Below are 16,689 nucleotides of genomic sequence, written 5' to 3'. Positions count from 1 at the left end.
GACAACAGTTGTCAACTGGTCTACCTTTTGTTGTGAGGTATGTCTTGTCAAATTGGATTTGGAATCCCAACCCATAGGAGGGCCAAGGAAAGTGGTTGAGATAGATGAAGCCAAAACTGGAAAACGCAAATATAACAGAGGTAGACTCATCAAAGGACCATAGGTTTTTGGTGGTATAGAGTGTGGGTCTGGTTTGGCCTTCATTATCCCTGTTCAGGATAGAACCACAGATACTCTGTTAGCTGTGGTAGACATGTATGTGCTGCTAGGAATGACAATCGTTTTTGACTGCTGGAAAGCATAAAGTGCATTAAAGCATCAATGCTTCCAGCACCAAACAGTAAATCATTTCAAGAACTTCATGGACTCTGACACAGGCGCTTACATGCAAAACGTGGAGCAAATGTGGAGGGATGTCCACCAAGTCATCCCAAGATATGGTCGAAATACCAAGCACATGGCTGGCAATCTTGCTGAATTCTTCTTTAGACACCACTATCCTGAGCACATGGATAGACTTCACTACTTTCTTGAAGCCTGCAGTAAAGTTTACCTATCACCAAAGTGTGGCTTAGCCTCTGATTCCCAGCATGGAACAGAATGAACTTAAGCTCAGTTACAAAAAAAACCCACTAGCACCAGAACAACACCAAACAGCTTTTTTCAAAGTCACAAATAACTAAAAAGATCCTATTTCTCCATTTTACTTTTGCTTACACATTACAGTACCTATAGAGCAAAGCAAACTAGTCCATGAGCCCTGGGGGCAGCAGGGTGAGGTCTGTATTCTGATTGGTTGAATTGTTAGTTGATATTTATTGCCCACTTTTTGCTTACTTTTTCAGGTTTTAGGCTGAGTAATTATTCAATAAATATAGAATACAGACCTTGCCCTGCTGCCTGCAGGGCTCAAGGACTAATTTGCTTTGCTCTATAGGTAATGTTAACTGTAAGCAAAATTGGACATTGCACTGTCTACCTTTCTAAATAAACTAACTATTTCTAGATTCAAGACTATCATCTATTCTCCATCTTGAGTCATTCTTCGCCACTGGTAAGAAATTGTGAAATTATGCAACCATGTTGCAAAAAAAAGTTTAACAAATTTTAATCATCAAACAGTTTGTGGTAACAAACTGTAGTAAGGAGCAACCCAGCTCAATAGTAACCAAAACTCTAAAAAATGGAATTTTGATACCAATAACTAAACCAAAAGAATCGCATTTTAATGCTGATTGAAAATATTATTTAAAATATGCTACCTTGCAGCATAATTTCCAGTTTAGACAGCATGTGATGAAACTAAATATTTACCAAAATCAGTGCAAGCTTTCAAGCTACCGGTAATTGCCTATTTAATGATGAAATTTTTGCCAGTGATGACTTTTTGCTATCAGCTGTAAGTGACCAGTCATTGGGTGAGCCTGCATCTAAGCCAAGAGATGAAGATGAAGGAATTAAATGCAGAAGAAGGAGGAGCTGCAGCCTCTTAAACCACACATGTCACCTGCACTTCAAACCAGACAATTTCACCTGTCAGCAATTTCAAATCATGAGGTCAACCAAAAAGAATTGCAGAATATGAATAGATACTCCAGAGACAGAAAAATTGAGGAGCAGGCTATGCTTCCAAAGCTAAGAAAGTGAAAGAGGCTCTCACAAACCCTCATTTAAAGACAAAAAAATTACAAGAAATCACTCTTTGCTGAAAGTGATAGTAGCCCAGAAGAGATTTCAGTCTTTGAATGTATTTTGGGGTCCTTTTTTTGCTTTAAATGTTGGCAGCTTTGTTTTGGCCCTTGAACAAGAAACAAAAAAGGAAAATGCCACATTGTTGGTGAAATTATTTTAAAGCTTCTAGAAGAACAAGAAGTCGAAGTTTGGTATTTCAAGCAAATTGATCCATTCTTGAAGTTGAGCTTTACTGATGCTTCTTACTGGTATAGTTTCACTGATGTCACAACTCTCTTGCAAAATCCTGAGCCTTCAGGACAAACTACAAGACAAGCAGATTTCTTTGTATTTCCTCTTACAAGTTAAAAAAGAAACTTTAGAGCAAGAACAAGCTGTTGAGGAGAGGCAACAGTTCTCATCTACATAATATTTTCTGTTTGTTTTAAGTTTTAAAGTTGCTTCTTAATTTCAGTTGAAAAAACTTGTTTTTTATTTATTTGCTGATTGTTCTTAAGAATCAGCATTGTCTTGTCTTATCAGCATTGATTGTCTTAAGCTCACTCTCCATGGGAAATCCCCTTACCCTGCAAGAAATCTCTTTGTGGAAAGATTCTCCCATGTAACTTGAATTAGCAATATTTGCAGAACCAATTTTGCAAGTGATGACCTGGGGTGTGCATACAATCCAACCTTTGTTTGCATGCAGGTGTGTTAGTGCAAACCTGCACAAATACTGGTCTAGATGTTATATGATCATATATTTAAATAATTGACATTATAATCTCTTGTGCCCCCAGAGTTTTGTTATGCAACCCCATTTAGGGTTGCAACCTGTAGTTTAAAAAGGTCTAGTTTATTGAAAAAAAAAATCACAATTTGTAGCTAGTATTTATTTACTACATGTATTTACTGTAGCTAGTATACAATAGGAGCAGGCTATTGCACAAAGATTACCAGGAAAATCCATACCTAAACCAGAAAACTTAAAGAAATTAGCAAGCGATATTTATATATTTCAGCTTTTATCTGTATCCAATTTTTTAGAAAAAAAACTACATTTAAAAATAAAGCAAGGTATCTGAGAATATTCTACCACAGTCCATAATTTTTTCATTTATCAATAAACAGCAATTGCAGTTTCAAAATATATACGCTTAGGGTTGCCAAACTTTTCGAGACTAAAGTGTCAAATTCAGCAAAAAAGGGAACACTTTTAGTGTCCTCCTAGAAAATTAGCCAATATACTTTAAAAGTTGACAAAAAAAGAGCAAAGCGGTGCTTCAAATAAGTAAAATCCCATATAAAACCTCAAATCGCATTATACGCGAAGAAGAAAAAGACTTCAGTATGATTTCTCGGGTTCTTTCGAACTTTCGGCTGTACTATTCTTCCTCCGAAAACGCAGTAAATCCCTGTTTTTATTATGGCGTTTTCCGGCACCAGAGCCGGCTTTGTCACTTTTTGGACGACAGTTTTCATTTTCGTCGTTTTTGGCAAAAAATTAAAAAGCGCAGTCTTATTTCAGGAACTGCAGAATATTCAGGATCATTTGTGTTGCATTTGCGGTGTTACAGTATCGTAAAGACAGGTTGGAGTACAACTAAGATGAATGACAGAGGTGTTGTTTAGTTCATACGTTTTCAGCCAAATTGTCTACTCTGTACGGCGAGAAAACGAAAACGGCGATAAAACCTGTCTTCACTATGAGCCGCCCCAGCCTTCTTGGCTGCAAAACGCCACAATGAAGACAGGGCTTAAAAGATTTGTGCCAGCAGATTACAGATACGATGTCTCTCGCTGCCAACACGGCTTAATTACCCTCATTCCCTCTTTTCCTTCAGTAGCATATCAGATCTTCTGCAAAGTTTTGTCGACTATTTCCCGCAGAGTAATATCGAAAAGCGAGTGAAAAGCGCTTGGCTTGGAACGTGCTTCACATCCTTTTCACCTGGCTTTTGCCAACGCGTTTGGTAACGCTTTTATCAAAAAAAAGATTTTTATCAAAAAAACTTTTTCTAAACTCTCTTGAGCAAGTCACATGTTTCACCACGTTTGAATTTTCGCGCTTTTGAAAAGGAAAGTAGTGCAGATACGATAAAAAGCATACGATACGATAAAAAGCACAAATTAAAAGCAGTTGCAGTTAAGAAAAAACTGAAAATAAATGCATATGGGATTGATTTTGAAAAAATGCCAAAAAAGTGTCCTTTTTTTCAAAAAGTTGCCTTTTTTCACCAATTGTGGCACGGTGTAATCCAGAGTGAAAAAGTGTCAAAAAAGCACTAAAAGTGTCCCTTTGGCAACCCTGATATCGCTGTTTATTATTGAAAGTTTCAATGTTTTTCTCTGTGGCGATACCGATAATAATTGCTGGCATCCCGTTTTCTGCTGCTGTATCTTCTTCTTAGTTCTTGCGGTATAACCCCTTAGCTGGTTCTCTTCTTTGTTTTCTTTAGAATTTAAACTATAGTACTGAATATATTTGTTGCCGACTAATTTCTCCCTATTCCAATAAAGTGTCCAAATACGAAAAAATCTTATTGCCGACTAATTTCTCCTTATTCCAATGAAGTATCCAAATGCGAAGAAATCCCTTTTTTATTCATAAACATACAAATCGCAATTAACTAAAGGAATCAAATAAAAATTCATTACAGTCCAAGTTCAGTATCTCGGCAGTCACTTACGCAATCACACACAGACAAAGACTTGACATGAAAAAGGATTTAGCTATGAAAAGTATAATTTTCGCAGGCGATTCATTATAGTATTCTACGCGTTCCTTGGAATTTTAGAATGTAGAGACTCCAACTCGGATAAAGAATTGTTCGAGGACCTCCGCAGCCTTTCTTGTATTGGTCGTCCGTAGAGATAACGCTTCTTGGTATCTGGTGGCATAATCCGAAATTATAAGCAAAAACCGATGACCATCCCGTAATATTGTTAGCGGCCCAACAATGTTCACAGCCATACGGTAGAAGAGCTCTTCCACTATGGATAAGGAAATCAGAGATACCTTCTTCTTTGCTTTCAGCCTAGTAGTGAGCTGACAGGGCTTACACGTTTTAATATATTTTTGAACATCTCGTCTGACTCCTGGCCAGAAGAAACGATGCAGAATCTGTTCACAAGTCAGATGGTTACCAGTATGTCCACTTAACCACGAGTCGTGGGCAAACTTCATGATGAAGGATTTGCAAGATCATGGCACAACAAGTTGCAAAACCTCCTCGCCTACTGGTGAGGTCCTCTTCCTATACAGCACCCCATTAAGAATCTCATTGCTTTCACGCAGAGGAGCTTGCTTAAACAACTTTCCAAGATTTTGTCAGCCTCCTGTAGTTGTTTGAGTTCATCTCCAGTCAGCTGATCCGGACTTATCTCCTGAGCTGTACTCAACGAAAAAGGCTAGTGTAAATCACGCTCTATGCTCTTCTTCTTTTTACTCTTTTTCCGTTCGTCTCGCCTTCCAGTGTTTCTAGAATCCACATCTGTTGTCCAAATATCATTTTCTGGAAGATCGACTCTCCCATCCTTTGGAGTAGGTGAATCAGGAATGCTCGGCATTGGAGGCGAGTCAATCATCCTTGGTGCGGATTCATCCTGTTTAAGCTCTTTTTGTGAGTAATTCTTTATTCTTCTGCTGACAAGAACTCTAATATTAGGCTTTTTTTTTCCAAAGTGCTGACTGCAAAGTTCATTAAAACAAGAAAATGATGTCCCAAGAATCACGTTCACAGGTAAATTGTTTGGTACAGCAATTGGTACGCAGTAAATGAAACCTTTCCCCTTTCCTTCCTACCAGAATGTGAACGTCTTTAACAGGATACGATTTGCAGTCCCCATGGACGCAGCAAACTTCAGTCTTCTTTGAAGGGAAACAATTGTCCGACATATACTTCTTATGTATGATACACAGGGTGGCAACACTGTCGACCAAGAAAATTGCTGGTTGCCCCTCAATTTCGCCTTCAAAATAGAAACTTTCCCGTGCATCTTCTATTGGCTAGAGCTTTGAGCTAGAAGAGTTCGTTTCTTTGGCTGTCGGCAGTCCTTAGCCCTATGCCAATACTTCCCGCAGCTATAATAGCCTTGATAATTCTTCTGTGAATGGGAGGTGCAAGCGACTGTATTTTGTGTATCATTCTTCTCTGTCTTAGAATTCTCTTCATGATTTTGAGTTTCACGATATCTGTTTTCTTTCTATGGCAAATTCTTCAAAACTAGATTTTCGTCTCTTCTGGTGAGAAAAAACGCGTCTGCTAATCTGCATACTTCCTCCAAGGGTGACTGGTTGAGTTCCTTGAGACGTATTCATAGTTGGTAATTTTTTATAGGACTTATAAAATTGCTTAACCACAATCAGTCGAAGGATATCATCTATTTTCTGTCTGAGGATCTCAGGATCTGTTTCTGTTTTTTAATCTTGATGCTCAAACCGTTTGATAGATAGTCACTCCAGCCTCCTCAAATAGTCTATGAAAGACTGATCAGCCTCCTTCTGTTCGGAGCGGAAATGAAATCGATATGTTTCTGTTGTGACTCCAAAACTACCAATTTGGTTTGGTGGGAGAATCGAAGTAGCTTTGGCAGCTTTTCTTGTCAGCAAAACCACCAAGCCTCACTGTCCACGTCGATTTGTCCCATAGGTTTGTATAGCTGCACACTAGAAGGTTGTTGAGGCATGTATTAATGTCCCCATCTTTGCTGAACTTTGCTATTAAAATAGGTGACATCGCTGCTGTTATGGCTGCACTCTGAATTGCAGCTTCGCCTGCGTGAACGGTTGTACTAAAGTGCGTCACAAAACTAGCCAAACGGTCATCCATCGCTTCCATGCTCAATTTGAAGGTCTGCAGTAGCATGGCTACAATTGCCTCTTGGTCCATGGCATATGGACCAAATACCAGTACCATGGCATATATATATATTGCCAAATTTTGTGTTGAACCAAAGCGAAGGTAACATAAAATTACGCAAAATTTGTTATAGAGCCAATGCGAGAGCAATTTAAAATTACACCAAAATTTGCCATAGAACCAATGCAAGAGTAATATAAAATTACTGCAGAATTTGGTATAGAACCAATGCAAGAGTAATATAAAATTACTGCAAAATTTGGTATGGAACCAATGCGAGAGTAATATAAAATTACTGCAAAATTTAGTATATAACGAATGCAAGAGTAATATAAAATTACTTCAAAATTTGATATAGAACCAATGCCTGAGTAATATAAAATTATTGCAAAATTTGGTAAGAGTAATATAAACTTATTGCAAAATCAACGAACTGTAGTAAGGAGCATAGTAACCAAAACTCTAAAAAACGGGATTTTGATACTAGTAGATAGATCAAAAGAATTGGATTCTTATGCTGATTTCAAATATATAAGTTTCATCATATTTAGTCTTACCCATCAAAAATTACGAGCCTTAGAAATTTTGCCTTAATTTGGAAAATAGGGGTAAACCCTCCTTAAACGTCATAATATCTTATCAAAAATCACACCATAACATTCAGCTTAACAGAGAACCCTACTGTAGAAGTTTCGAGCGCCTATCTATAAAATGTGGAATTTTGCATTTTTGGCCAGAAGATCGATCACGGGTGCATGCTTATATGTTTTTTTCCTCAGGGGTGATAGTATCGACCCAGTGGTCTTAGAATTTCGTGAAAGGGCTCATTCTAACGGAAATGAAAATTTCTAGTGCCCTTTTGAAGTGACGGAAAAACTGGATGGCACTCACACTCATTTTTCCCCAAAGTCACCGGATCAAAATTTTGAGATAGCCATTTTGTTCAACATAGTCGAAAAACCCAATAACTATGTCTTTGGGGATGACTTACTCCCCAAAGTCTCCGGGGGAGGGGCTGCAAGTCACAAACTTTGACCATTGTTTACATATAGAAATGGTTATTGGGAAGTATACAGACATTTTCAGGGGTATTTTTTGTTGTTGAGGGAAGGGTCGAGGGGAGGGGGTTACGTGGGATGATCTTTCCATAGAAAATCTATCATGGGGGAAGAGAAAGTCCATGAAGGGGGCGCAGGATGTTCTAGCATTCTTTGAAGAAAAAAACAATAAAAAAATAAATATTAAAAAGTTAAAAACGAAACAGAACTTAAAACGAACAGAAATTATTGCGCATATGGGGAGGTTCATCTCCTCCTAAATACCTCGCTCTGTACGCTAAAGTATTTTTTGTTATTTCAACTATTTATTCTAGGACCTTTGTGATTCAGGGGTCATTCTTAAAGAATTGGGATAAAATTTAAGCTTTAGTGTAAAGAACGAGGTATTGACGAGGGAGTGAGCCCTCTCATATACATAATAAAAATACGAATATAGAAGCTCGCTACGTAAGCTAATTCGTAAGGTAGGTATATTTATTACTAATAAGAACGTTCATATACAAAAATCAAAAGTTCTAGTCGTCTTTTTAAGTAACCGAAAAATTGGGGCAAATAGGCCTCCTACTCCATCCCTTTTTTCTCAAAATCGCCCAATCAAAACTATGAGAAAGCCATTTAGCCACAAAAAATTAATATACAAATTTCGTTTTAATCATTTTTGTGCGGAGAGCCAAAATCAAAACATGTATTAATTCAAAAACGTTCAGAAATTAAATTAAAAACAAACGAGTTTTTTTCAACTGAAAGTAAGGGAACATATTAAAACTTAAAACGAACAGAAATTACTCCGTATATGAAAGGTGCTATTCCCTCCTAAATGCCCCACTCTTTACACTAAAGTTTTTTATTGTTTTAAGAAGTAGAGTTGTGAGGAATTTTTCTGAAAGTTTATATTTGTACAGCTCTTAATGCTTCTCCATTTTTCCTGCAAATTTCGCGTTTAATTCCTGGTCTGACACGACGAGAGCCAAAAAATTGGACAATATCAACGCGATAGCTCCCGAAAATGCGTGGGATAACATTCTGCAACGCAACTGTGACCACGGCTGGAGGCTCATATAGAACCGGTTTTAGACTGATTAGAAACCAGTCTCATCTGGATTGCCCTGTGGGCGGGCCCTCACTCTGCTTCAAGGTCACAAAAAAGTTGCGTTCGCAATCGGTTAACAATTCTAGTCTCAAAAAAGTATAATCCAAAAAGTATAATTCTAGTCCAAAAATATAGAGTTGGAATTTGAATTAAATCAAAACAAACTATGTGCACACAGATTGTCGATAGGGCGTATCACGGATTATTTTAAATCTGTGAAATTATCTCATAGTATGGTCTTAGCAGGTCAACTATTTTCGTCAGAACACCGTCTTCGAGCATTATTTGCCATAACAAGGATCGTAATATCAATTCAAATGCAGCGATGCAGTCAAGGAGGACTGCGAAGTTATCCAAACTGTGGATGAAACGTTGGTGAAGAGGAAGTCATTGGGTAAAGAGAGGGTCTACATACCCCATTCCGAGGCGGAAACCTGCCTGGTTCTTCCTAGTCCATTGCTCTCGCTCTTTTCTAAAGCGATTTACTAAAACTATTGCCAAAAATCTTCCGAGCTATGTCTATTAGTGAGGCTCTCCGGCAATTGTTACAGTCATATATTCAGCGTTGAATATGGACATATTCAGCGTTGGTTAGTCAGGACTTCAACGAGCACCGGACTTGCTCTGTATATTTCTGTTGGTAGGGAGTCCCCACCGGGGGTTTTATATTTTTCAAAAGACTTCACGGCTTTTCTGACTTCTTCCATCAAAGGTGGAGATACATCGCAAAAATACTGCTCCACGAGAGACGGAGCAACAAGCTGCATGTTTTGGCCTGAGTGGAAGGAGGAAGTTTGTGCCAAGTCTACGGAGAAGATCCGGCAAACCCAGATAAGGTGTAACAGCTTCTTCGAGCTGGTCAATAATGACAATTAGCATGAGGCTGCTTTTAACTTTCTCTTTTTTTACTTGATTTTTCTCTCCCTGCTTTGGGTCATGGAGCCCACTTGGGGGAAAGGATACATAATTTCGAGTTTTCCATGTTGTAAAAATACTACCAATGAAGAAACTTGTTATCTTTATGATAAGAAAATAAAGGATTTCGGTTTTTTATGCTCAGGTTTCGTGTTTTCAATAAAGCGCAAGTTTTGTATACAGGTAAATAGGAAGGGTGTGCAAAAGCACAGGATGGCTTCCCCCCAACCCCCAATTGTATTTCCTTGCTGAAGGGCCTTGAAATGAAGATCAGCACCGCCGGTTTGGACTTTAAGGGTCTTGTGCTCTATCCTTTACCTTTATTCTTTTAGTTTTGTATAACCACTAGACCGTAGGAAAATATCATCAATTGGTTTATATGCACTAGTATATTGACATTTACTGTATTAGGCTTTGAAGCAACAATTAATATTCGTTTGAAATTCCAACTTCGGTCTTGGAAAAAAAAAGGAATAAAAAACATCAGTTCACCAGAAAACGGGGCTAAAAAAAAGAGCTAATAAGCTTTTTTCTTAAGAGGTTTAAACTTGACGCTAAAAGTCCCTGCCCAATTGGACCCTATTGAGTAAAAATAGTTAGTCTGGGAACACGTGCCCCCTAAAGGTTGAGGCCAAAGAACTCTTTCTTCTGATTGGATTGAAATTTACAAGGACCATTGCTTAGGCTAAGAGGACTACACATTTTCGTTTGGAGTGAGAAGGACTGGACAAAGAGGAACCTAATGTAAACACAAACTTAATTTAGGGGCATGCCCCCCTCCAAAAAGGATCAGAAGTTTTTCTGATCAGTTAAAACTTACATCCTTAAGCCATTGAGTTAACAGGATCCCATGGTTCAATGTCGAACAGGATCCTGTAGTTGAAGTCTTGCATGATCAAGATTGCGGCACGAAAGAGAGGGAGCAATGGTTACCATCTCCCTTGGGTCAGATGGGATCTTCATAACGGACGTCTTTTATGTTCTGCAGTGTCTTCCGTTTTGAGAATAGTCATTGTTACATTTGGGTTAAAATCAGTAGCTTTCTGTTACGAAGATTTTCCATTGCAGAGTTCAAACCCACAACCTACAAAGAAGTATCTTGACCATGCACAACTAGACACATCAAAAATTATTCTAGCTACATGAAGCTAGACCAGGGTATTAGTAAAACACCTAATCGTAGCTGTATCTGTATTAGTAAACTGAAGCTCTTAAATTTAGCAACTAAACTTCTAAAATTTAATAACTGAGCAAGGTTCCAGAAAATAAATTTATTAAACAAAACCACCAAAATATGAGTAGATTGAAACTAGAACAAGTACGAAAGGAAAATTACCCTATCCTCAGACCGTAGATGACATATATCATTAGACAATACAACAAATACAAAGGAATGTAAGCCTGTTTTCAGGAGATACTAATGTTTCAACCAATTGAGGTAAAGCTCCCTCCAAATAGATATCAAAGGGAGTGGCTAATTTTGGGAAGAGTCGCTTTTGGCAAACGTTCCAAGAGCCAATTTCGGCAAGTTTATGGTCCCTCTGAAGCCTAGAATTCCGCGACAAGTCTTCAGCTGAAGCTCGCACAAAAGAAAAAATATTTAAATCACTTGGGTAATGAATCCATTCAAGAAGCCAGCAGCATTGTGATATTACTGTCGCTTTTTCTTAGAGAATGATATAAGCTTACTTGAAAAAAAAGGAATTTATTGCTATTTCGCATGTTTTGTCCCGTTTTTTCTAACGTAGATTCTAATCTAAAAATAAGAATGAAAAATGAAAATAAAATGTAATTCAGATGATCAAGACCGTATCCAGGGAAGGTGGAGCTTATCAAGTTTGAAGCCCACCCCACCCAAAATTTCTGTCCGATTCGTAATGTCGTAACAAAAATACATAACTAATTTTTCGATGCATTTTTTAAAGGTCCCCCCACCACCGAAATAATAACACCCAACCCAGAACAAAACATCCTAGATACTTCCTTGCGTATGATGACTAAAGATAGATCTCAGCTATTGATAGATAGCACAACTGTCATCTAATGTCGAAACATCCAAAGCTGTCAAAAAATCTTAAAAAAAACGAAGATTTGTTCGGGGAAAATAAACCATAACAGGCTCTCGATCTCAGTGGAAAAAAACGGAACATACCTGAGGAAACTTTTCGATAAATCAGGAACCAAAAGCAAAAATCTTCTTTTTCTTACGAATTATCGACTACATTCACATATTAGCATTTTTTAAATATATTTATGAAAATATCCTAAACTTTCGCGCACTATCTAAATACAGAACCAACGGAAAAGTTGACCAAGTGTTTTGCTTCCATTAAGAAACTTTCAATTTAAAAACGGGCAGTACAAACGAATCAACGAGATGCTCCTTTCAACCACTGTATATATTGTGACGCACAGATGTATATATAACAATTTTATCACAATTTAAAAGTCGAAAAACGAAATTCAATAATTTGTTCACAAAATCACAGTATGATACTTGCAATAAAAGAAATGAAAGTAATTATTTCTTTTTTTTATTTAAAGCGCACGTTTCATCGTAATAAAAAGTATGCGCTCATTACTTGCTAAATAAGTCATTCATTAATTCAAACAGGTGGTAGATGTTTGTTTATTTTTAAATTTCTCTATCCTTCGATAGATATGATGATTCTGAATATATCAACACAAAATATTTTCCATTAAATAATAAAACAAAAGAAATTAAACTTGGTACAATAAAGATGTTCAAAGTCGATATTTTGAAATTTATTCAAATTTTATACTTTCATTCTTTATCCAATGATGCAGGCTAAATTTCATACCAAGAATTTTGTAAATGTTAAATATTCTTGCGAGCAGAGAGGCATCATAATGCGACAAAAATGTTTAAAAAACATTATTACTGAAATACTAAACATAAATTTAAAGATAAAATTGAATTGACTAGCTTAAAGTTCTCCTTTTGTAGGAGTGACCCAAGTACTAAAAATTCAGCTGGTTTTAAATGCAGTCTACGGACCACAAGAGTTCCGAAGCCTTATATTGTCCACAGCATGGTTGTGTTTTCTTAGAAATTAAGAAACATATAAAGAGAAATAAAGAAGACAAGGAGAAGGAGATCAGGAAAATTCCCATTCGAGAAACATTTCAAGGTTTCTCTCCCCCTCCCCCCCCAAAAAAAAAATATTGAATGTATAAGCAGTATATTCGCATATACATCATAATTAATGTATATGCAGAAATTAAGCTTTTTGGAGCAAAAAAAGCAAGTTTTCAAAGTCCTATCCCTCTACACCGAAAAATCCGATCCACCACCGTAGTCTTTCTTGGCTGGAACTCCAATTATATCAAGACATACACAATTTTATCCCGTCTGATGGAGATGGTTTAGTCTTTCCAGGAGAATTTGCACCAGCAAAAAAAAAGAAAAGTGTTTTTAAACAGCAAAATGAAATTTTTACTTAAATATAAATTTAGCCACTGAAGCCTTGTAAAATAACAGGAATAAAAGTTTAATTCAGCAGATCAGAGTATTTCTGAATAGTATCATCTCATTTCCGCAAACAAACTTTTCGTGATAAAGAAAATTGTGCATTGAAAAACTTTTACATTTAATCCCTCCATTTTTACTCATTTACATTAAAAACTTATCAATCTTGTTTTAGCACCTTGGGTTGCGTGGTTTGTCCCCTACACCCCCAGCTAAATTATACACAATTACTGCAACTTCATAGGCAAGCATATCAGCAGAATACTGTGATTCAGCTTCGGCATAAACACGTATAACATCTTCAGTTCCAGAAGGACGCACAAAAGAACGACCAAACTTATATTTGGCAATAGCAGCGTCGATTTCATCCTGCAGCTCAGAAGGAGTTTGACAACGCCGCTCAGCGTCAGTTGTCGAAATAACGTTCCGGTCCTAAAAATAAGCTTTCTATAAAATTAACCCAGTACATTGGATTTTGATTCGAAATCAAGTCATCTTCCGGGGAAATCTAGTAATTAGCCATATTTTTTTTTACCAATATGATGGCCTGGAAAATAAAATAAAAGAATTGATAATATAATGAGGTAACGAGTCGCTCATATAAGTAGCGACTCAAATCTAGAAAAAAATAAACTGACAAATTTAGCTAAAATATAATCATATAATTTACAATCAAGAAGAACATAAAATACTAAGAGAATGAAAATATTTCCAGGAAAGAATCCTGGCTAATTTACCGTATTCCCTTGCTGGTACAACTCATGTGATTTATGATTGAATGTCAAGGGAGTCAACAGGGGACTTACATTAGCATCATAAAAATTTACCAGCTCTTGGTTTGGGATGTTTAAAACTTTAGTTTATGTGACTTTACTTAACATGATTTGCTTTATTTACTAAGAATTACAAAATTCACTCGCACGAGGTCAAGGTATTTATGGAATGGTTGGTGACAAGACAGGTCTTCATCCACGTGACTTACAAGCTATTTGGATTGCTGCAAGTTCAAGCGATGTTTCGGCTTCGATTGGGTCACCTAGAAATCTATATAGCCCTAATGTCAAGGTAGGTTCGTTTGAATAAAGGCTGGGAATTCTTCGCCGTAGGAGAAATTTAAAATATCTATTTTTGCCCTCGATACTTTAAAAAGAAAAAGAAAATAGAGAACCTCAGTGATAAACAGGCTAAATATGATTTTCTTCGGTATTTTAAATGGGGGTTTAGAAACCCTCTAGTCTTATGTTTCGGTCATCATGATACCAATGATGCCCTTTTCATTTCAATCTGCCGCCATTTCCGAGGGGTTTCAAGCTCTTTTTGGACATTCCCATAGATTTGTTTTCGTAATTAACTTTTACGGGAATAGCAGTTACTATTCGTGAATCAGCTTCAAATGATGATTTTCTCTCATTAGAGTGTTTTTACTTTCAAAATGCGTTTTTGATTCTCGGCTACCATGATTTGGGGTTCACTCTATACTAGGTTGTGGCTATTGCTGAATAGTGCTGGCTAAGTGTTGGTACGGTGCTATGTGCTGGCTCAGGTTAAATTTTGCGATTTTGGCAGAACCTCACGTCACCCGATGAAAACGATTCATTTTTGTGGGTCAATATTTGGTTTGTTTCTATTTCAGGTTTCTTTTCTGCTGGAAAACAACTCTTCAAATAGTCATTTTTTATACATTTTGAAAACTTTCAATCGCTACTAATTGCTACCACTACCAGTCTACTACTGGTCGCTTGGACTGTGCTTCACGCAAGCGGGGGGGGGGGGGGGTAACTTGAACCTAAATAAACTAGATACACACACAACCGCCGAAGTAAGGCTCAGAAAGCCTTGTGATAAACGGATACAATCCTTTTAACGTCAACCATTAAACAACTCATTAAAAAAAAAAACACACAATGAAATTTTCTCTCGATTTACCCTTAAGGTTAATTAATATTACTTGGATATTAAGTAAAAAAAAAAAACAGGATATGTGCCGAAATAAAATTAATTTAATAACATTATCTATTTTTTTAGTTATGCATCGTTCTATGTCATAGCTTCCGATTTATATAGCAAGATTTAGGAATCGGACGCGGGCTCCACAGTTTCAATGACTATATCGAGTATCGTTTGGTTTCCAGGGAAACCTCAGAAACCAATTTGAGGCAACATTTAAAATACAACCTAAGCCTCTGAATGTCTTTAGAAATAATTCAAGATGACAAGCTATACTCATAGAAACAATTAAAGATTATTTAGGTTGATTAGTAACATCAGGATTATCAACATTTGTTAGCAATAACGTCTTTTGTTATTTTTTTCTTTTTTATACCTTATTCTGACGAAGGTATACTAGGACATTGATTGTTTTCATTATATGTCACTACAGTTTTTTCCCCTTTTTGTATGTTTTTGTAGGACTTTGCTATGGTAGATATATTAAGTGTAGGCTAGTTCCCCAGACAGCTTCTATTTTGTGTTTTTTTTCGTTTCATCTCTATCTTTTTTCTTGCGAATAAATACAATGTAATAAACACAATGTAAACAATTACTCCTCTGTCTAGGGAAATTACATTCATATGAGGTTATTTTTTATGTAGTGCTTTAAGAAGAGCACTCTATATACCTTTTTGAACTGAAATCTCTATACATCAACTATTGTAAATAGCAGCAATAGTTTAATATAGGAAAAAATACACTTTTATTGTCATGTAAAAATTCTAAAAACATAAAAGATAGCTACAAATTTGGATATTTAAGACTACCAAGAACAAGAGCTAAGAACTCATATGGCACTTGTGATGAGGTCGGAAGAGCCAACAGCTCATATGGTATGAGCTCTAGCAAAATTCTAAGAATCAATAGATTGCTTTGAAAGGAAAATCAGAGGCTTAATGCCGGTCGGCATTTAAAATAAGAGCTCTGAGTCACGAGGTCCTTCTAAATATCAAAATTCATTAAGATCCGATCACCCACTCATTAGCTAAAAATACCTCAATTTTTCGAACTTTTTCTCTCCCCTCAACCCCCCCCCCCCCAGATGGTCGAATCGGGAAAAACGACTTTATTAAGTCAATTTGTACACTCCCCTGACATGCCTACCAATTTTCATCGTCTTAGCACGTCCAGAAGCACCAAACTCGCCAAAACACTGAACCCCTCCACCTAGCTCCCCCAAAGAGAGCGGATCCATTCCGGTTACGTCAATGACGTATCTACGACATTTATAAGCGTTTTCCGAGATTTCCGGTTTCCCCCCAAACTCCCCCCCCCCCCAACGTTAACAGATCTGGCCAACATTTAAAATAAGAGCTCTGAGACATGGGTTCCTTCTAAATACCAAATTTCATTAAGATCCGGTCACCCGTTCTTAAGTTAAAAATACCTCAATTTTTCTAACTTTTCCAAACTAATAACCTCCAGCTCCCCCAAAGAGATCCGTACCAATTACGCCAATCTCGTATCTATAACTTGTGCTTATTCTTCCCATCAAGTTTCATCCCGATCTCTCCACAATCAAGCGTCCGATCTCAAGCGTTTTTCAAGTTTCCGGTTTCCAAGATTTCTGTTTCTCCCCCTCCAACCCTCTATGTTCCCAGATCCGATTGAAAA

The 16,689-nt window shown here is 37.0% G+C and overlaps 2 protein-coding genes across 3 annotated transcripts in view; both read right to left on the bottom strand.

Moving 5' to 3' along the window:
- LOC136025036 (alpha-(1,3)-fucosyltransferase C-like) overlaps window positions 1-2,800 on the bottom strand; it is a 94,910-nt gene extending 92,110 nt beyond the window's left edge. The window contains exon 1 of the mRNA XM_065700689.1: window positions 2,731-2,800. The gene's annotated coding sequence lies outside the window, so the exon portion shown is untranslated. The remainder of the gene's footprint in view (window positions 1-2,730) is intronic.
- Window positions 2,801-10,852: 8,052 nt separating this feature from the next.
- The window catches only part of LOC136025033 (phosphoacetylglucosamine mutase-like), a 47,560-nt gene continuing 41,723 nt past the window's right edge, over window positions 10,853-16,689 (bottom strand). The window contains exon 11 of one of the 2 annotated variants that reach the window (XM_065700676.1): window positions 10,853-13,518. In XM_065700676.1, the coding sequence (XP_065556748.1) occupies window positions 13,258-13,518 (261 nt within the window). In that variant the 3' untranslated portion in view covers window positions 10,853-13,257. The remainder of the gene's footprint in view (window positions 13,519-16,689) is intronic. The other variant, XM_065700677.1, reaches the window with a different exon arrangement.

Source organism: Artemia franciscana, chromosome 3 (assembly GCF_032884065.1).
Source record: "Artemia franciscana chromosome 3, ASM3288406v1, whole genome shotgun sequence".
In the NCBI taxonomy this organism is placed as follows: Eukaryota; Metazoa; Arthropoda; class Branchiopoda; order Anostraca; family Artemiidae; genus Artemia; species Artemia franciscana.
The sequence above is the reverse complement of the archived record's forward strand: the minus strand, read 5'-3'. Positions and strand labels throughout refer to the sequence as shown.